General features: G+C 38.7%; 1 protein-coding gene and 1 pseudogene across 1 annotated transcript; both read left to right on the top strand.

The window, feature by feature from the left end:
* The window catches only part of LOC120098303 (zinc finger protein 850-like), a 58975-nt pseudogene that overhangs the window by 26032 nt on the left and 9680 nt on the right, over positions 1-23263 (top strand).
* On the top strand, positions 20552-21876 carry LOC134482990 (zinc finger protein 320-like). Its single transcript, XM_063277678.1, has 3 exons — positions 20552-20575; positions 21641-21767; positions 21872-21876. Exons 1-3 carry the CDS (start codon positions 20552-20554, stop codon positions 21874-21876), a joined length of 156 nt encoding a protein of 51 aa, XP_063133748.1.

Consider the following 23263-nt stretch of genomic DNA (forward strand, 5'->3'; position numbering starts at 1 on the left):
AAATATTTTAGTATATTTTTTCAGAACTTTTGCTCTTCAAACATATTTTTTCTTTAAGATGAGACAATATGCTTATTCATATTATGAAAATTGTCCTAACATATCTCTGTTTTCATATTTTTTACTTTTTAAAAATTTTTATTTTTCTTGGATGTTTTATGTATTTCCCTTTCAAATGTTATCCCCTTCCTCCATTCTTGAGTATGCCTCCCTCCTCTCCCTTCTTCTATGAGGAAGCACTCCAAGTCCCCTTCAATGCCCTGGCATTGCTCTATACTCTAGAAGTAAGTCATCACAGAACCAAAGGCTTTTCTTCCTATTGATTCAGCTCCTGCAGTCTTTCCTCTAACTCCTCCATTGGGAACCCCTTGTTCAGTCAAATGTTTAGCTGCAAGCATCCTCATCTGTTTCAGTAGTACTCTGGCAGATCCTCTCAGGAGACTTCCATGTCAGGCTCCTGTCAGCAAGCACTTCTTTGCATCAGCAATAGTGTCAGGGTTTGGTTGCTGGATTTGGGATGGATCCCCAAGTAAGGCAGTTTCTGAATGACCTTTTCTTTACTCCTTGGTCCACTTTTTATCCCTGTATTTCCACCAGTGAATATTTTCTTCTCCCTTCTAAGATGTACTGAAGCACGCACAGTTTGGACTTCTTGAGCTTCACATGGTCTTTGAATTTTTTCAAACCTTTGGGCTAATTTCCACTTATCAATAATTGTTTACCATGTGTGTTCTTTTGTAACTGGGTTACCACACTTAAGATGATATCTTTTAGTTCCATCCATTTTACTAAGAATTTCACGTATTCATTGTTTTAGAAGCTGAGTGGTATTCCATTGTATACATTTACTACCCTTTGTATATACATTATTCTGATAAAGGACATTTGGGTTCTTTCCAGCTTCTGCCTATTATAAATAAGGCTGTTATGAAGATATGGAAGCATGTATCCTTGTTATATGTTGAAGTATCTTCTTGTTGTATGCCCAGGGGTGGTATAGCTGGGTCCCCAGGTAGTACTATGTCCAAGATTTTTAGGAACTGCCATACTGATTTCCATTGGTTTTCTGTTTAGGAAAATTTCACCTAGTATCTATGTGTTCTTTAATTTCTATCTTTATTTTTTTTCTTGACCAAGTTGTCATTGAATAGAACATTGTTCAGCTTCCATGCATTTGTGGGGTTCCTGTTGTTTTTGTTATTATTGAAGACCAGACTTAGCCCATGGTGATATTATAGGATGCATGGGATTATTTCAGTTCTTCCTTATAATTTTTGATATTTTTTGGTTGAAAATCAATTATGTTTGATATTGCAATGGCTACTCCAGCTTCTTTCTTGGGACCAAATGCTCAGAATTTTTTTTCCAGCCTTTTACCCCGAGGTAGTGTCTGTCTTTGTCACTGAGGTGCATTTCCTGTATCCAACAAAATGCTGGTACCTGCTTATTTGTCCAATCTGTTAGTCCATGTCTTTTTATCGGGGAGTTGAGTCCATTGTTGATAAGAGATATTAAGGAATAGTAGTTGTTGTTTCCTTTTATTGTTGTATTTAGAGATGGAATTATGTTTGTGTGGCTACCTTCTTCTTTTTGTTGTAAGATATCTTTCTTGCTTTTTCTAGGGTGGAGTTTCCCTCCTTGTGTTGGAGTTTTTCATCTATTAGGCTTTGTAGGACTGGACATGTTGAAAGATGTTGTGTAAATTTGGATTTGTCATGGAATATCTTGGTTTCTCCATCTATATTAATTGAGAATTTCGCTGGAAATAGTAGTCTGGGCTACCGTTTATGTTCTCTCTGTATTACCTCTGCTTAGTACGTTCTGGATATCACAGTCTCTGGTGGGAAGTCTGATATAATTTTCATAGATATGACTTTATAAATGATTTGACACTTTTCCTGTACTGCTTTTAATATTCTTAGTTTGGTGCATTTGAGGTTTTGACTATTATGGGATCAGAGGAATTTCTTTTCTAATCCAATCTATTTGTAGTTATGTAGGCTGCATGTATGATTATAGGTATCTTTCTTTAGGTAAGGAAAGTTTTCTTCTATAATTTTTTGAAGATATTTACTGGCCCCTTAATTTGGGCATTGTCACTTTCTTCTATTCCTATTATCTTTAGGTTTGGTCTTTTCATTGTACGTTGATGCCTTTATGCAGGTGACGGCAGGTACAGGATGGGGCCTGTCACTGGATAAGAAGGAACAATGGGCAGGAGCAACATTTTAGAGGAAGAGGAGACTGGAAGGAGATGAGAGGGAAACAGTTGATAGAGTACATGGCAGGGAATGTTAAGATTTGTCTTTGCACATCTACAGGTTATTATGATTATTTTTAAGTCATGCTTGTGTACAGGGCTAGATGAGCAAATTATATCTTATCAATTGGAACAGAGGTTATTGCGTTGTGTGTTTTTCATATGACGGTTTAATTGAGTTTAAGTGAGTGTGTGGTGATTGGATACCCTGGGACGCTACAGAATTGGGATGCGTATGTCTGGCATGGTGGCAACCTTCCTTGGAAACTAGATGGGTAGAGAGATTGTTGCCAGGTTCTGAGAGTAGTCTTCGGCAGTGTGATATGGGATGGAGCTTAGCAGGCAAAACAGTTTGTTGACTGAGATGAAAATATCCAACAGATTCCATGTGGCACTATGGTCCCAGAACTATTGGGGATAAAAGAATCCTCCTTTTTAATTTTACTGCAAGATTTCTTTGTGTCCAGGAGTTCCTAGATGTGTTGGCTTGGGAGCCTTTTGCATTTTGCATTTTCTTTGATGGTTGTATCTATGTTTTCTATGGTATTTTCTTTCCCTGACATTCTCTCTTCTATCTCTTGTATTATTTTGGTGATGCTTGTCTGTGTCTCTTGATCTCTTTCCTAGGTTTTATATCTCCAGTGTTTCCTCCCTTTGTGATTACTTTATTGTTTCTATTTTCATTTTTAGATCCTGGATTGTTTTGTTCAATTCCTTCACCTGTTTGTGTTTTCCTGTAATTTTTAAGGGATTTCTGTGTTTCTTCTTTAAGGACTTCTATTAGTTTTCCTGTGTTGTCATTCTTACTTTCATTTATTCACTCTTTCTTTTTCTTTTTATTTCTTTCTAAACTTTAAAAAGAATTTTATTTTTCATTGAGATATATCTTCTCTGTATAGCACTTGCTGTTTTGTAACTCCCTTTGTACACGAGTGTGGCCGCAAACTTACAGAGACCTACCTGCTTTGGGGCAGGGAGAAGGAGCTTGGATAAAAGGCATGTTCAGGCACCACCCAGTTTTTTTTTCATTTACTTTTCAAATGTTATCCACTTTCCCTGTTTCCCATCCCTAAACCCCCACCCCTACCCTCTCACCCATCTTCTATAGTGTGTTCTGCTACCTGTCAACCCACACCTTCCTGCTTTCCCACCTTGACATTCCCTTATACTTGGGGGGGGTCAGCCTTGGCAGGGCCAAGTGCTTCTCCTCCCATTGGTTCCCAAGATGGATATCCACTGCTACATATGCTACTGGAGCCATGGGTCTTTCAATGTGTACATTGGGTGGTGGTTTGGTCTATGGGAAGGCTGGTTGGTTTGTATTTTTGTTCTTGTGGGGTTCCAAACCACTTAACCTCCTTCAATCCTTTCTCTAACTCTTCCAATTCGGACCCAGTACTCAGTTCAATGATTGACTGTGAGCTGTCACCTCTGTATTTGTCATGCTTTGACAGATATCTCAGGAGATAGCTATATCAGGCTCCTGTCAGCATGAATTTCTTGGCATCAGTAACATTGTCTGGGTTTGGTGGCTGTGTGTTTATGGATTAGATCTCTATTTGGGGCAGTCTTTGAATGTCCATTCCTTCAGTCTCTGCTCCAAACTTTGTCTCCTTATCTCCTCCTATGAATAGTTTTTCCCCCTTTTAAGAAGGAATGAAGCATCTACATTACCATCGTCCTTTTCCTTTAGCTTCATGTGATCTGTGTATTGTATGTTGGGTAATCCAAACTTTTGTGTTAACATCCACTTATCAGTGAGTGCATACTCTATGTGATTTTTGTGATTGGGTTACCACACAAAGGAAGATATTTTCTAGTTCCATTCATTTGGCTATGAATTTCATGAAGTCATTTTTTACAGCTGTGAAGTCACCCATTGTGTCAATGTGCTATATTTTCTGTATCCATCTGTCTTTTGAAGGACATCTGTGTTCTTTCCAGCTTCTGCTGTTATAAAAGGCTGCTCTGAACATAGGAGAGCATGTGTCCTTCCTATATTTTGGAACATATTTTGGGTATATGCCCAGGAGTTATATAGCTTGGTTCTCAGGTAGTCCTATGTCCAATTTTCTGGGCAACCTCCACACTGATACCCAGAGTGGTTGTACCAGCTTGGAATATCACCAACAATGGACTAGTTTTCTTCTTTCTCCACATCTTCACTAGCACCTGTTTTCATCTGAGTTTTTTTTTATCTCAGCCCTACTGACTGGTGTGAATTGGAATCTCAGGCTTGTTTTGATTTGCATTTCCCTGAAGACTAAGGATGTTGAACATTTTGTTAGACATGCAGCCATCAAATTATACACTCTTCTCTGCATGAGCCACCTTCAAGAACAAAAATACTGTCTCTATATGCTTGTGAGTTAAGTTCATGTTCCAGCATGGCATGGTAGCCAGCACTGAATAGGTTGAGACAGAGGTCCTGTCAGTTTGAATTCAGTCTAAATAACAAAGAGAGATCTACCGGAAACCCAGTTCCTGCATCTCACACAAAGGCAACCAGTTAGCAGGATGTCCAGAAGAGCTAGGTGACCCAAGGACATACCTGCACTCTAGTTAGAGTGATGCTCCATATCAGCTCATATCTTTCCATTTCTTGTATATATTCTTTAGTCATATTAAGATTGTATCACCATTCTGATGTTTCTGTACATTAAAGTCATGTTCTCTCTGTAGAAAATTTGTTCCACTCATATTTGACCAGCAATATGCATTGATAGGGAAAATGAAAGTGGCCAAGGCCCTCTAATACTTTTCTGAGAAATACTGACAAGTGGTCTGAAACACATAAGCAAGTTGTGAGCATTATTCTACCTACAACAGTACAGTCATTGGGGTAAGGTCAAGGCCCACCCTGCCGACATCTGTGGCCCAAGAGGAAATTGTATAGGGCATCTGGGAACTGGAAGATAGGGGCACTCAAGTGGCAGGTCTTCTGCAGGCCAGACACCGCCCAGATCTGAAGGGACCCGATCAAAAGCCCCCTGCACCCAAATCCCGTGGGAGGGAGAGCTAAACCTTCAGAGGAGCAGACACACCTGGGAAGCAAGAAGAGACTACACTCTGCCCACATTTCTGACTCCAGAGGAAAACAGCTAGTGCCACCTGGGTACCCGATGCATGGGGGACCCAGGAAAAGGTGGTGCCAGCCCTCCTGATTGCCGCCCAAAAGAGAGCTCAAAAGCAGCCCCCCAGGAACGACTTCAGCCACGGGACCACAGGTAAGACCAACTTTTCTGTTCCAAACGACCTGCCTGGTGGACTCCAGATACAGGCCCTCAAGAACATCTGAAGACTAGTAGACAGGAAAGACTACACGCCTGAAAGCAGAACACTCTGTTCCCATAACTGGCTGAAAGAAAACAGGAAAACAGGTCTACATCACTCCTGACACACAGGTCTGTAGGACAGTCTAGCCACTGTCAGAAATAGCAGAACAAGGTAACACCAGAGACAACCTGATGGCAAGAAGCAAACACAGGAACCCAAGCAACAGAAAGCAACACTACATGGCATCATCGGAGCCCAATTCTTCCACCAAAGGAAACACTGAATATCCAAACATACCAGAAAAGCAAGATCTAGATGGAAAATCATATTTGATCATGATGATGGAGGCTTCAAGAAAGAAATAAAGAACTCCCCTAGAGAAATGCAGGAAACATAAATAAACAAGTAGAAGCCTATAGAGAGGAATCCCAAAAATCCCTGAAAGAATTCCAGGAATACACAACCAAACAGGTGAAGGAATTAAAAATGGAAATAGAAGCAATAAAGAAAGCACAAAGGGAGACAACCCTGGATATAGAAAACTGAAGGAAGAGACAAGGAGCCGTAGATAGAAGCATCACAAACAGAATGCAAAGGAAGAAGAAAGAATCTCAGAAGCAGAAGATTCCATAGAAATCATCGACACAACTGACAAAGATAATGTACAACAGAAAAAGATACTGGCCCAAAACACACAGGAAATCCAGGGCACAATGAGAAGATCAAACCTAAGGATAATAGGTAGAAAAGAGTAAAGACTCCTAATTCAAAGGACCATTAAATATCTTCAACAAAATCATAGAAGAAAACTTACCTAACATAGAGAAAGAGAGTCCCATAAACATACAAGAAGCCTACAGAACTCCAAATAGATTGGACCAGAAAAGAAACTCCTCCCATCACATAACAGTCAAAACACCAAATGCAAAAAACAAAGAAAGAATATTAAAAGTGGTAAAGGAAAAAGGTCAAGTAATATATGAAGGCAGACCTATGAGAATCACACCAGATTTCTCACAAGAGACTATGAAAGCCAGAAGATCCTGGATAGATGTCATACAGACCCGAAGAGAACACAAATGCCAGCCCAGGTTACTGTACCAGCAAAACTCTCACTTAATATAGATGGAGAAACCAAGATATTCCATGACAAACCCAAATTTACACGATACCTTTCTACTAATCCTGCCCTACAAAGGATAATAAATAGCAAAGCGCAACATACGGAGGCAATCTACACCCTAGAAAAAGGAAGAAACAAATCGTCTTGGCAATAAAACAAAGAGAAGAAAAGCACACAAACATAATCTCAAATCCAATGAATATACCAGCAAGCAACAATCACTATTCCTTAATATCTCTCAACATCAATGGCGTCAACTCCCCAATAAAAAGACCTAGATTAACAAACTGGATACACAATGAGGACCCTGCATTCTGCTGCCTACAGGAAACACACGTCAGAGACAAAGACAGACTCTACCTCAGAGTAAAAGGCTGGAAAACAACTTTCCAAGCAAATGGTCTGAAGAAGCAAGCTGGAGTAGCCATTCTAATAATGAATAAAATTGATTTTCACCTAAAAGTCATCAAAAAAGATGAGAAGGACACTTCATATTCACCAAAGGAAAAATCCACCAAGATGAACTCTCAATCCTAAATATCTATGCTCCAAATAAAAGGGCACCTACATACGTGAAAGAAACTTTACTAAAGCTCAAAACACACATTGTAACTCACACAATAATAGGAGGAGATTTCATCACACCACTCACATCAATGGACAGGTCATGGAAACAGAAATTTAATGGAGACGTAGACAGACTAAGAGAAGTCAAGAACCAAATGGACTTAACAGATATTTATAGAACATTCTATCCTAAAGCGAAAGGATATACATTCTTCTCAGCACCTCATGGTACTTTCTCCAAAATTGACCATATAATTGGTCAAAATCAGGCCTCAACAGGTACAGAAAGATAGAAATAATCCCATGCGTCCTATCAGACCACCACGGGCTAAAGCTGGTCTTCAATAACTATGAGGGAAGAACGCCCACATATATGTGGAAGTTGAACAATGCTCTACTCAATGATAACCTGGTCAAGGAAGAAATAAAGGAAGAAATTAAAGACTTCTTAGAATTTAATGAAAATGAAGGTACAACATACCCAAACCTATGGGACACAATGAAAGCTATGCAAAGAGGAAAACTCATAGTTCTGAGTGCCTGCAGAAAGAAACAGGAGAGCATATGTCACCAGCTTGAGAGCACACCTAAAATCTCGAGAACAAAAAGAAGCAAATACACCCAGGACAAGTAGAAAGCAGGAAATAATCAAACTCAGAGTTGAAATCAACCAAGTAGAAACAAAAAGGACCATAGAAAGAATCAACAGAACCAAAAGTTGGTTCTTTGAGAAAATCAACAAGATAGATAAATCCTTAGCCAGAATAATGAGAGGACACAGAGAGTGTATCCAAATTAAGAAAATCAGAAATGAAAAGGGAGACATAACTACAGAATCAGAGGAAATTCAAAAAATCATCAGATCCTACTACAAAAGCTTATATTCAACAAAACTTGAAAATGTACAGGAAATTGACAATTTCCCCGACAGATACCAGGTAATGAAGTTAAATCAGGAACAGACAAACCATTTAAACAAACCCATAACTCCTAAAGTAATAGAAGCAGTCATTAAAAGTCTCACAACCAAAAGGAGCCCAGGTCCAGATGGGTTCAGTGCAGAATTGTATCAGACCTTCATAGAAGACCTCATAGCAATACTATCCAAACTATTCCACAAAATTGAAACAGATGGAGCACTACCGAATTCCTTCTATGAAGCCACAATTACTCCTATACCTAAACCACACAAAGACCCAACAAAGAAAGAGTACTTCAGACCAATTTCCCTTATGAATATCGATGGAAAAATACTCAATAAAATTCCGGCACACCGAATCCAAGAGCACATCAAAACTATTGTCCACCATGATCAAGTAGGCTTCATCCCAGGCATGCAGGAATGGTTTAATATACAGAAAACCATCAACGTGATCCATTATATAAACAAACTGAAAGAACAAAACCACATGATCATTTCATTAGATGCTGAGAAAGCTTTTGACAAAATTCAACACCCCTTCATGATAAAAGTCCTGGAAAGAATAGGAATTCAAGGCTGATACCTAAGCATAGTAAAAGCCATATACAGCAAACCAGTCGCTAACATTAAACTAAATGGAGAGAAACTTGAAGCAATCCCACTAAAATCAGGGACTAGACAAGGCTGCCCACTGGCTCCCTACTTATTCATTATAGTTCTTGAAGTTCTAGCCAGAGCAATCAGACAACAAAAGAAGATCAAGGGGATACAGATTAGAAAAGAAGAAGTCAAAATATCACTATTTGCAGAAGATATGATAGTATATTTAAGCGATCCCAAAAGTTCCACCAGAGAACTCCTAAAGCTGATAAACAACTTCAGCAAAGTAGCTGGGTATAAAATTAACTCAAATAAATCAGTAGCCTTCCTCCACACAAAAGAGAAACAAGCCGAGAAAGAAATTAGGGATATGACACCCTTCATTATAGTCCCAAATAATATAACATAGCTCGGTGTGACTTTAACCAAGCAAGTAAAAGACCTGTATGGTAAGAACTTCAAGCCTCTGAAGAAAGAAATTGAAGAAGACCTCAGAAGATGGAAATATCTCCCATGCTCATGGACTGGCATGATTAATATAGTAAAAATGGATATTTTATAAAAAACGATCTACAGATTCAATGCAATTCCCATCAAAATACCAATCCAATTCTTCAAAGAGTTAGACAGAACAATATGCAAATTCATCTGGAATAACAAAAAACACAGAATAGCTAAAACTATCCTCAACAATAAAAGGACTTCAGGGGGAATCACTATCCCTGAACTCAAGCAGTATTACCGAGCAATAGTGATTATAACTGCATGGTATTGGTACAGAGACAGACAGATAGATCAGTGGACTAGAATTGAAGACCCAGAAATGAACCCACACACCTATGGTCACTTGATTTTCAACCTAGGAGCCAAAACCATTCAGTGGAAAAAAGATAGCATTTTCGGCAAATGGTGCTGGTTCAACTGGAGGTCAGCATGTAGAAGAATGCAGATCGATCTATGCTTATCACCCTGTACAAAGCTTAAGTCCAAGTGGATCAAGGACCTCCACATCACACCACATTCACTCAAACTAATAGAAGAAAAAGTGGGGAAGCATCTGGAACACATGGGCACTGGAAAAAATTTCCTGAACAAATCACCAATGGCCTATGCTCTAAGATCAAGAATCTATATAGGGGATCTAATCAAACTGCAAGGTTCTGTAAGGCAAAGGACACTGTTGTTAGGACAAAACGACAACCAACATATTGGGAAAAGATCTTTACAAATCCTACAACAGATAGAGGGCTTATATCCAAATATACAAAGAACTCATGACGTTAGTCTGCAGGGAGACACATAACCCTATTAAAAAATGGGATTCAGGAAGGAATTAAAAATGGAAATAGAAGCAATCATGTAAGAACCTAGGCAAACAAACCTGGATATAGAAAACCAAAGGAAGAGACAAGGAGCCGTAGATACAAGCATCAACAACAGAATACAAGAGATAGAAGAGAGACTCTCAGGAGCAGAAGATTCCATAGAAATCATCGACACAACTGTCAAACATTATGTAAAGCAGAAAAAGCTACTGGTCCAAAACATACAGAAAATCCAGTACTGAATGAAAAGACCAAACCTAAGGATAACAGGTATAGAGAGCCTGAAGACTCCCAGATCAAAGGACCAGTAGATATCTTCAACAAAATCATAAAAGAAAACTTCCCTAACCTAAAGTAAGAGATGCCCATAAGCATAGAAGAAGCCTACAGAACTCCAAGTAGATTGGACCAGAAAAGAAACTCCTCCCGTCACATAATAGTCAAAACACCAAATGCATAAAATAAAGAAAGAATATTAAAAGCAGTAAGGGAAAAATGTCAAGTAACATATAAAGGCAGACCTATCAGAATCATACCAGACTTCTCACCAGAGACTATGAAAGCCAGAAGGTCCTGGACAGATGTCATACAGACTCCAAGAGAACACAAATGCCAGCCCAGGTTACGATAACCTGCAAAACTCTCAATTATCATGGATGGAGAAACCGAGATATTCCATGACAAAACCAAATTTACACAATAATCTTCTACAAATCCAGCGCTACAAAGGATAATAAATGGTAAAGCCCAACATAAGGAGGCAAGCTATACCCTAGAAGAAGCAAGAAACTTATTGTCCTGGCAAAAAAACAAAGAGAAGAAAAGCACACAAACATAACCTCATATCCAAATATGAATATAACAGGAAGCAATAATCACTATTCCTTAATATCTCTCAACATCAATGGCGTCAACTCCCCAATAAAAAGACATAGATTAACAAACTGGATACACAACGAGGACCCTGCATTCTGCTGCCTACAGGAAACACATCTCAGAGACAAAGACAAACACTACCTCAGTGTGAAAAGCTGGAAAACAACTTTCCCAGCAAATGATCTGAAGAAGCAAGCTGGAGTAGCCATTCTAATATCGAATAAAATCAATTCTCAACTAAAAGTCATCAAAAAAGATGAGAAGGACACTTCATATTCATCAAGGAAAAGTCCACCAACATGAACTCTCAATCCTAAATATCTATGCTCCAAATACAAGGTCACCTACATAAGTGAAAGAAACCTTAGTAAAGCTCAAAACACACATTGTGCCTCACACAATAATAGGAGGAGATTTCATCACGCCACTCTCATCAATGGACAGGTCATGGAAACAGAAATTAAACAGAGAAACAGACAGATTAAGAGAAGTCATGAACCAAATGGACTTAACAGATATTTATAGAACATTCTATCCTAAAGCAAAAGGATATACATTCTTCTCAGAAACTCATCGTACTTTCTCCAAAGTTGTCCATATAATTGGTCAAAAAACAGGCCTCAACAGGTACAGAAAGATAGAAATAATCCCATGCCTCCTATCATACCACCACCGGCTAAAGCTGGTCTTCAATAACAATAAGGGAAGAATGCCCACATATACATGGAAGTTGAACAATGCTCTACTCAATGATAACTTGGTCAAGGAAGAAATAAAGAAAGAAATTAAAGACTTCTTAGAATTTAATGAAAAATGAAGGTACAACATACCCAAACTTATGGGGCACAAAGAAAGCTGTGGTAAGAGGAAAACTCACAGCTCTGAGTGCCTGCAGAAAGAAACAGGAGAGAGCATATGTCACCAGCTTGAGAGCACACCTAAAAGCTCTAGAACAAAAAGAAGCAAATACACTCAGGAGGAGTAGAAGGCAGGAAATAATCAAACTCAGAGCTGAAATCAACCAAGTAGAAACAAAAAGGAAAATAGAAAGAATCAACAGAACCAAAAATTTGTTCTTTGAGAAAATCAAAAAGATAGATAAATCCTTAGCCAGACTAACGAGAGGACACAGAGAATGTGTGCAAATTAACAAAATCAGAAATAAAAAGGGAGACATAACTACAGAATCAGAGGAAATTAAAAAAAATATCAGATCTTACTACAAAAGCCTATATTCAACAAAACTTGAAAATTGCAGGAAATGGACAATTTCCTAGACAGATACCACATACCGAAGTTAAATCAGGAACAGATAAACGATTTAAACAACACCATAACTCCTAAAGAAATAGAAGAAGTCATTAAAGGTCTCCTAACCAAAAAGAGCCCAGGTCCAGATAGGTTTAGTGCAAAATTCTTTCAGACCATCATAGAAGACCTCATACCAATACTATCCAAACTATTCCACAAAATTGAAACAGATGGAGCACTACCGAATTCCTTCTATGAAGCCACAATTACTCCTATACCTAAACCACACAAAGACCCAACAAAGAAAGAGAACTTCAGACCAATTTCCCTTATGAATATCGATGGAAAAATACTCAATAAAATTCTGGCACACCGAATCCAAGAGCACATCAAAACAATCATCCACCATGATCAAGTAGGCTTCATCCCAGGCATGCAGGGATGGTTTAATATACAGAAAACCATCAACGTGATCCATTATATAAACAAACTTAAAGAACAAAACCACATGATCATTTCATTAGATGCTGAGAAAGCTTTTGACAAAATTCAACACCCCTTCATGATAAAAGTCCTGGAAAGAATAGGAATTCAAGGCCCATACCTAAACATAGTAAAAGCCATATACAGCAAACCAGTTGCTAACATTAAACTAAATGGAGAGAAACTTGAAGCAATCCCACTAAAATCAGGGACTAGACAAGGCTGCCCACTGGCTCTCTACTTATTCATTATAGTTCTTGAAGTTCTAGCCAGAGCAATCAGACAACAAAAGGAGATCAAAGGGATACAGATTGGAAAAGAAGAAGTCAAAATATCACTATTTGCAGATGATATGATATTATATTTAAGTGATCCCAAAAGTTCCACCAGAGAACTCCTAAAGCTGATAAACAACTTCAGCAAAGTAGCTGGGTATAAAGTTAACTCAAATAAATCACTAACCTTCCTCTACACAAAAGAGAAACAAGCCAAGAAAATTAGGGAAATGACACCCTTCATAACAGTCCCAAATAATATAAAGTACCTCGATGTGACTTTAACCAAGCAAGTAAAAGATCTGTACAATAAGAACTTCAAGTCTCTAACAAATGAAATTGAAGAAGATCTCAGGAGAGGGAAAGATTTCCCATGCTCTTGGATTGGCAAAGAAGTGCATGCCAACAGGTACCGTATGTAGATCTCTTCTGAGAGACACAGCCAGAATACAGCAAAAACATAGGTGAATGCCAGCAGCAATCCACTGAGCTGAGAAAGGACTGGAAGAGCTTCAAGGGGCTCGAGACCCCATATGAACAATAATGCCAACCAACCAGAGCTTCCAGGGACTAAGCCACTACCCAAAGACTATACATGGACTGATCCTTGGCTCCAACCTCATAGGTAGCAATGAATAGCCTATTAAGAGCACCAGTGGAAGGGAAAGCCCTTGGTCCTCCCATGATTGAACTCCCAGTGAATGTGATTTTTGGGATGAGGGTGGTAATGGGGGGAGGATATGGAGGGGAAGCCCGTATAGAGGGTGAGGGGTTAGGGGGATGTTGGCCCGGAAACCGGGAAGGGGAATAACAACTGAAATGTAAATAACAAATAGTCAAGTTAATAAAGATGAAAAAAATTTTATTATAATTTTTATTTACCTGAATATATGTTTGAGTAAATTCATGGCACAAATATGCAGAGACCAGAGAAGGTGATCAGTTTCCCTGGAGCTGGAGTATAGACCATTGGAGACACCTAGGATATCTAAATTTACTTGTATCCACTTAAAGAACTCTTAACCACTGAAGCATCATTCCAGCCCTTCAATGTTCAGCTTTAGAGAAGAGAAAAGCAGATATCCACACCCAAATATGGATACAGAAAATGTGGTCCATTTACACAATGGAATTCTACTTGGCTATTAAAAATGAGTATGTACCATGCATTTTGCAGCAAATAGATGGATCTAGAAAATATCATCCTAAGTGAGGTATCTTAGACTCAAAATAACATGCATGGTACATACTCACTGACTAGTGGTTCTTAGTCAAATATACACAATATCTATAATACAACCCACATACCATATGAAATATAACAGGAAGAATGCCAAAGTGAGGATGCATCAATTCCACTTACAAAGGGGGAAAATGATCATGGGGACAGAGGGAGGGATGGACCTGGGTGGAAGTGTGAAGGGGGAGGAGGAAAAAGGCAGGGGATCAGTTATGTGTCTGGGGGAACAGGAGAAGAGCCCAGAAGGTCAGGGGTATGAATAAAAGTAAGCATCCTTGGGTGGTGGGAGGTAAGGGGACCCTCTAGCAAGTACCAGAAGCTAGGTGATAGACTCTCAAGACTCAATTAGGCTTACCTTAAGCAAAATGTTCAATACTGGGGAGAGAGGAGTAGAATGCCTAAGCCTGTAGTGGAAGGACAGGGTTATCAACCCACAGTCAAAATTTCTGACCCAGAATTGTTCCTGTCTAAAAGAACTGCATGGACAAAAATGGAGAAGGGACTGAATGAAAGGTGGTCCAAATACTGACCCAAATTGGGATCCATCTCATGGTTGGTGGACACCAAGGCCTGATATTATTACTGAAGCTGTGATGGGCTTACAGACAGGAGCCTGGCATGGCTGTCCTCCGAGAAGCCCTACTGGCAGCTGACTGTTACAGAAGCAGACTCTTAAACCCAATCGTAGTAATGAAGTTGAAGTCCCTTATGGTTGAATTAGGAATAAGAATGAAAGAACTGAAGGACAGAGCAACCCTATAAGAAGTCCAGCAGTCTCAACTAACCAGTTGCTGGGGATCTCTGAGGGCCTGATCCAACAGGAACACACACCAGTTGGTCCAAGGTCTTTGTCACATGTACAGCATAGGTCTGCTTGTTTGGGCCTTAGTGGGAGAAGATATTCTTAATCCTTGAGATAATTGAGATCCCAGTGAAGGGGGAGGCCTGCTGGGGGTATATCCTCTGGTATGGAAAGGGGATAAAGTATAGAGAAGTAGGGGGGGGCACCAAGTGCATGGGCAATGACTGGAATGTAAATAAATAAAATATAAATAAAATAATTTAAAAAAAGCACTACCCAAAAACAAAATAGAAAAAAAAACCATAAAAATTTTTCAAATCAGTTATACTAACTTGATTATATGGTGAAATAGAATCAGTCGGAATAATTATTACTGAATTGCTAAAATAACATATATCAATAATTATGGGAAATGTTTTATATTTAATGTTTTGTATTTAATATTAGTAAATAAATTAATATAAATTTTGTGAACTAAAATAACTACTGAAAATGCATTTCCTTTGAGTATGTTTATGGAAGCATAGTTTATTATTCTTTATCAATTGAGTTAATAATTAACATTAATTCATAAAAGATTAATAAATTGTACTTAATCTTGAATGGTGTCATGACTCAGTGGGTAAAAGCACCAGGCAAAGCACGAGAACAAAAACTTTTGAATCTCAAGTTCCTATATAAAAACCAGCTACATACATATAACCCTTAAACTGTGCAGGCAAAAGACAAAATCATATGCCTTCTGGATACTAATATGCTCTAGTATTTCTAGTTTTTCTGGAACAAGGTCTCTCATAATACTTGGAGCTCACAATTTTGGTGACAGCAGCTGACCATGGAATTTTAGGAATTAGTCTCTATTCACTACTCCATGTTCCTAGTGCTGTGGTTACAGAAAAACACCTACCATTCCTGATTTTATGGGCTACTGAAAAATCTAAATTCAGACCCTCTCTCATGTGCTTAAAGCACTTCATCTACTGAGCCACCTCTTCAGCCACTCTTTGAAATTTAATTTACCATTTTTCTAATTATTAAAGCTAAATATCTTTACTTTCTTTTAAATTCAAAACATCTATAATACCAGTTTTCCTGCGACAACCACAGAGGTCCCCTTTCTGATTCCTATCCATGCCTAAATTCCTCTACAAAATATTCTTTGTACTAGAAGCTCAACTTCCACCTATCACTAGGTCTAACTACAACGTAAAGGCAATGAGGCATTAATTTTTAATGTTTTGTTAGCATATAGTAATTTTAATGAATAGGGGACTCAAATACTACAGACAGATTACAAGGGGGTTTTTTGTTTTGTTTTTCTGTTGTGTTTATTTGTTTTAATTTTCAAGAGAATGTTAATTTAAGTAATAAAAGAATGTTCTCTTATGTCATTCACTATGAATCAGTCAAGTAGTGAGAATTCTGATCTTTCAGATCAAAAGAGGAAATGTGGGCAGAGCAGAGAGTATGTTTCTGGTGCATTCCTGGGTTTACCCATGGGGTCTTCTGTTCTATGGACCCTTCCTTTATTACTGATGAACAGTAAGAGGTCATTGAAAGAGTTGTCAAGTACTCTGGGAATAACAAAGTAATCTTCAGGGATAACATTCTAAACCTGAGGGGTCTTTGGTTTTACCACCATCACGGTGAGTACTTGTCATGTGTGATGTATAGTCACATGTCTGCACCCTCACATCTTGAAGCCTCTTTCCACACTGTAGTTCCCACTGCATGCATGCATAATTATTTGTGATATTTGACAGTTAAATATTTAAAAATTCTCACATCTCAAAGGCCTGATTGGCTTCAGAATGAATTAAAATCTTATGGCTTTTGAGTTGCAGAGACAGGGTTTCTCTGTGTAGCACTGGACGACCTGGAACTCACTCTGTAGACTAGACTGGCCTTGAAATCAGAGATTTATCTCATGCTACCTCCCAGTTTCTGTGACTAAAAATATGCACCACCACCGTTAGCTCTTCTCTCCTAAGTTTTTTTAATTGAATATGTTATGTATGTATAATTCAAATGTTATCCCTTTTCCCAGTTCCCCCTCTCTAATACTCCCCCACCCCGTCTCTTTGAGAATACTCCCTCTCCTACCTCCCCACTCTTACCTCTAAACACTGGTTTTCCACTCACTCGGGAAACAAGTCTTGCCAGGACCAAGGGTTTGTCCTCCTATTGATGCCAGACAATGCTATCCTTTGCTACATATACGTCTGAAGCCATGAGCCCTCCCATGTGCAATCATCACAGTCAGTAGTGCAAAACAGCAATCAACAGATTGAGAAAAGATCTTTACCAATTCTACATCCAAGAGAAAGCCAATAACTAATATATAAAAAGAAGTCTGGGTGTTAGACCCCAGAGAAGACAATAATCCTACTTTTAGAAAAAGGGTACAGATCTATCAAAGAATTTTATACTAAGGAGTACTGAATGGCTGAGAAAAACCTAAAGAAAAGTTTAACATCTTTACTCTTCAGGGAAATGCAAAGCAAAACAAACCGGGAGTTTCCACCTCACACCAGTCAGAATGGCTAAGATAAAATCTCAGGTGACAGTAGATGAAGGCGAGGATGTGGAGAAAGAGGCACACTCCTCCATTGTTGGTGGGAATGCAAGTTGGAAAAACCACGGTGGGAATCTATCTGGTGGTTCCTCAGAAATTGGCCATAGTGTTTCCTGAGGACTCAGCTATACTACTCCTGGGCATACACCCATAATTAGCTCCAAAAACATAACAAGGACACATGCTCCACTATGTTCATAGCAGCCTTATTTCTAATAGCCAAAAGATGGAAAGACCCCAGATGCCTTCAACAGAGGAAAGGGTATAGAAAATATGGTGCACTTATACAATGGAGTACTACTCAGCTACTAAAAACAAAGACTTCATAAAAATCTTAGGGTAATGGATGGAACTACAAAATATCATCCTGAGTGAGATAACCACATGGTATATACATTTACTGATACCATGAGTGGATCAACTGATACTGTTGATATTAGCCCTAAAGCTCAATCAGGCTACAACTTTAGTGAGAGCCTCTGTAACACTTTTTTCTGGACTCGAACGAAAATTAAGCTGCACACCCACAGCATATGTACCAGGGGACATGTTTCAGTCCTTGTATGTTTCTTGGTTGGTGGTTCAGTCTCTGATAGGTCCCTGGATTCCAGGTCAGTAGAATCTCTTGGTCATGCCTCTGGGTTCCATTCCATTCATGGTCTCCCATCCTTCCCTCACACTTCCATAAGGGTCACTACTCACCATCACAAGTTTGGCTGTGTGTATCTGTACCTATTTCAGTCAGAGCCTCTTAGAGGACAGTTATGCTAGGTTCCGGTCTGCAAGCATAACAGAGTATCACTACTAATGTCAGGGATTGGTTGCTTGCATATTCGATGGCTTTCTAATTTAAGACAAGCAAGATAGTCAATAAAACACACTGTATAAATAATGATGTGATACAACTGCTGACAATGGATGTGTGGTAGAAGCATAAAAGTAAAAAATGTAGAACAAAATATACTGAGAAAATTACTATGCCTCAAATAAAAAACACTCTTTTCATAACAGAAAAAGAAAGATGAACAGCAGCAGGAGGCTGAGTATATAAACAAGAAGAGCATGAACAAATAAAAATGCACGACAAGTTTTCAAGATCCTTTGTAGTTAGAGTAATAGAATATTCAGGGGTGCTTCTACATACATGTGTGAGACTTGTCCTATCAAATCACAGATATCCACTTGTCTCTGACTCCTAAGAGCCAGAGTTAAAAGAATGTGTTAAAACATGCAGAATCAGAGCTGAGTATTTATTGGAGGCAAGTGCATACAAAGATAGTGTTCAATTATTAAACCAATGTGTTTCTATTTTAGAATGTTTACAATACAAAACAATACATTTTAAGAGATAGCAACTTCCATCTTCCTAGAACTGAAAGCTTCTTGGGCAGTGTATTTTCATCTGGAGATATTGTGCCATGCCTCTAGATATTCTTAGGTACAGCATTTTTCTTTATATTTTTAAAATCAGATATTTTACGAATTTAGATTTCAAATATTATCCCCTTTCCCCCTTCTCTCATCCCTCCGCCACCCTCTCCATGCTTCTATGAAGAAGATCCCCCTTCAACCCACCCATTACCAACTCAACTGGCATTCCCCTATACTGAGGAAGGGAGTCTTCTCAGGAAGATGTGCTTCTCCTCCTATTTATGCCAGACAATGATATCATCTGCTACATATGTGTCTGGAGCCAGGTATCTCTGAATGTGCACTCTTTGGTTGGTGGTTTAGTCCCCATGAGTTCTGGGGTGTCTGACTAGTTGATCTTGTTATTCTTCCTATGGTTTTAGAAACCCCTTCAGCTCCTTCAGTCCTTTCTCTATCTCCTCCAGTGGGGTCTGTGTGCTCAGTCTGATGTTTCGCTGCAAGCATCCTTATCTTGAGCTTCATTTAGCCTGTGAATTGTATTTTAGGCATTCTGAGATTTGGGGCTAATATCCAGTTATCAGTGATTCCATACCGTGTGTGTTGTATTGTGACTGGGGTACCTCACTCAGGATGATACGTTCTTGGTCCATCCATTTGCCTAAGAATTTCATGAAGACATTGCTTTTTTCCCCTAGGTACAGTATTTTTTTCTAGTATAGTTCTAACTACTAGATTGTACTAATTTAAAGGTACACAATAAAATTTGAAATCTCTCTTGGACTAGTTCTACATCTTGCATTCCTGAAACACCTGAATCTCAAATACATGGTATATAGGTGTAAAGTATTAAAAATAATATGAGAATGATAGAGGAAAAAGAAATAAAGAAATATATAGAAAATTTCACAGAACCTTGAGGCACAATTTGTGTTTCTATTAGCATTTCCTCTAGTGTCTGTTGTTAATCCATTAGGGTGAGTTTTCCAGCAGAGAAAAACATGTCTCCTTGTGTTGTCTAGTATATTTTTTTGTAGAAATTAAATGCCCTTGGTTGGTAAAGCCATCTTTAATATAACTGTATTTTCAGCCTCTTATCAGCCAAAAGTCCCACCAGGGAAGGTATTGTAGGAGCATGAAGTTCAGCTGCCTTCTGTGACAGCTGAAGATATTAAACAAGATGCAGAGATATTGAGGTATGAATATATGAGTACTCAATTATGAATCCAAAACAAGAGATGTCACTGCTAAAAGGAAATTGGTGCGAAAATACAGCCATGCGTCTTCCTTTAAAACGACAACATCATGGCCTCTTAGAAGAGGACATAAACTCCAAAAGTACTATCTCTTCTCAGACTGGTGAGACAGGCACTGACTGACTTGCTTTTCTCAGCCTCAGGAGACTCTAATGCATTCCCAGCATGAAAAATGCCTTCAGCTGTGGACACCTCACAGATTCTGGCAATTATTGAAAAGGGATGCCTCCACTTGATTTTGAATAACCATCTGAGAAAAATATAAGGAAAGAAAAGGTGACCATCATGTTCAACTGACGGCTCTGCTCATCCTGCATTTACAACTCTGATCTGCCTGAATTAGGTTTATAGCATGTCGCTGCAGCCGCATTTCCAGGTCGGAAGAGAGTACACCATTTTCTAGAAAAACAGCACCTAAATTCAGAACAAGAAAATCTTTTGTTTTATTTCTGCCTATAGAAATCATTTTTCCCATCTCTTCTCTGAGACGAGTCACAGTGTGTGGTTAGTTTTGATTCCTGCTTTCTGCTCTTCAGTTTTACAAGGAACAGGAGGACCTGCTCTCTCTAAGTACAGAGTGACTTTGTGAAATGTGAAATGTGAAATGTGAACTTCTGTGAGATATTCCCTTCTGAAGGAGAAAGGAAAGATGGCTTCTTGTCAGGTAAATGTATGCATGATGATGGGAAAGGTTGAGTATTCTTACAGAATCTTCATTGCCAAAACTTCCAAACTTTCCTATGCTGACTCACATTTACAGCACTATTTTTTCATATGACTCTCAGAATTAAGTTTTCAAAACTTATGTCAATGGTGTGCTAAAGACAGGTTTTTACTTATTGCAGGCTACTTATTTTTCAATATATATATGGAAATGTATTCTGAAAATCTTGTGAAGCTTCTGCTAACAAAGCTGAATGTACATGATGGCAAAGGTGAATGTATAATTCTACAGAGTCGCTTGTGTCATTCTTTACCTGAGATAAAGGCTCATGTTTCATGAATGTTGCATCTCAGTCCCAAGGCAGTAATTCTCTGCTTTCCTACTGCTGCAACCTTTTATTAGGGTTCCTCAAGTCATGGTGATCCCAACTATAATTTTATTTTTATTGCTACTTCATAATTGCAATTTTTCTAGTGTATGAGGCAGAAAGTAAATACCTCTGTTTTCTGGTACCATAGGCAACTACCATTAGATATACTAGAGGGTCATGCAGTTTCATTTCCAAAGGGGTCACCACCCACAGGTTGAGAACTGATAGCATATTGAATCTTTGCAAAGATTCTTTGCACAGCATTCTTTCATTCAGAGCACAATTTATCAAAAATGTATACTAGTTATTTATACCAGACCAAGTTCCATAATTAATGAATCTTTCCTTGGGTGAAATATAGAACTTGGATAATGGATACAAAGGGATACTGTTAATTTTAATTTCAGGGTCTATTGACTTTCATGGATGTGGCTATAGAGTTCTCTAGGGAGGAGTGGGAATGTCTGGATTCTGCTCAGCGGACTTTGTACAGAGATGTCATGTTGGAGAATTATAACAACCTGGTTTCTGCAGGTGAGAAATTTTTTTTCGTAATTTCTACTTAAGGGATTTGTAAAACTCTACTTAGTGTTTTGGTCTGACTTACATTAATCATTAGGTGTCTTAAATTGTTACAGATTGATTAGTATCTTCTTTACAGTTAACATGTTAAGTACCTTTATCTTGGTTTTACATTTTATATAAGGATTCTTCATTCTTATATGTCCTTGGAATAAGCATTTAGTAACATTTATATTTGAATGCACTGTGACTCACACATTCACTTTTTTTCTTTGATTGGATAGGTCTTTATTTACATTTCAAATGTTATACCATTCTTGGTATCCCCTATCCCAACTCCCCTCCTCCTGATTCTATGTGGGTGTACCTCTACCCAACCAAGCTATTTCTCCTCCCTGCCATGGCATTCCCCTACACTGGGTCATTGAGACTTCACAGGACCAAAGGCCTCTCTTCTCATTGATGCCTGACAAGTCCATCCTCTGTTACATATGTGCTGGAGACATAGATCTATCCCTTTATACTCTTGAGATGGTGGTCTAGTCCCTGGGAACTCTGGGGTATCTGGTTGGTTGATATTGTTGTTCTTCCTATGGGATTTCAAACTCCTTCAGCTCCTTCAGTCCTTTATCCACCTACACCATTGGGGACCCCATTCTTAGTGCCATGGTTAGATATGACTAATCATCTCTGTATTTGTAAGGCTTGGGCAAGCCTCTCAGGTGACAGTTATATCAGGCTCCTGTCAGCATGTAGTTCTTGGCATCAGCAATAGTGCCTGGTTTTGGTGACTGTATATAGAACACATCCCCAGGTGGGGCAGTCTCTAGATGGCCTTTCCTTCAGTCTCTAATCCACATTTTGTTTCCATATTTCTTCCTATGGGTATTTTGTTCCCCATTCTTGACAGGCTTGAAGCATCCACACTTAGGTCTTCCATAATCTTGAGCTTCATGTGGTCTGTAATTTGTATTTTGGGTATTCCCAGCCTTTCGGCTAATATCCAAGAATCAGTGAGTATATACCATGTGCCTTTTTTGTGATTGGGTTACTTCAATCATGATCATATTTTCTAGTTCCATTCATTGCTTATGAATTACACGAAGTCATTGCTTTTAATAGTTGAGTAGTACTCCATTGTGTAAATGTACCACATTTTATGTATCCAGTCCTCTGTCTAAGGGCATCCACATCGTTTCCAATTCCTGGGTATTATATATAAGGCCACTATGAACATAGTCGAGTATGTGTTCTTGTTATATGTTGGAGCATATTTTGGGTATATTGCAAGGTGTCTTGTAACTGGGTACTCATTAGTACTATGTATCTTAGTAAAGCTGCAATCTGTTGGTTGCAGCTTTGTCCTATTGACAGTGTCCTTTGCCTTTCAGAAGCTATGCACTTTTATTTGGTCACATTTGTCAATTCTTGATCTTAGAGCATAGGCCATTGGTATTCTGTTCAGAAAACTTTCCCCTGTTCCCCTGTGATTAAGGCTTCTTACCACT

The sequence above is a fragment of the Rattus norvegicus genome, chromosome 18 (assembly GCF_036323735.1).
Source record: "Rattus norvegicus strain BN/NHsdMcwi chromosome 18, GRCr8, whole genome shotgun sequence".
Taxonomy (NCBI): domain Eukaryota; kingdom Metazoa; phylum Chordata; class Mammalia; order Rodentia; family Muridae; genus Rattus; species Rattus norvegicus.

Coding starts and splice junctions, on each gene's coding strand:
- LOC134482990 (XM_063277678.1), top strand. CDS start 20,552: ATGTCGCTGCAGCCGCATTTCCAG. Junction 20,576..21,640: donor CGCTGCAGCCGCATTTCCAG/GTCGGAAGAGAG, acceptor TTTTAATTTCAG/GGTCTATTGACTTTCATGGA.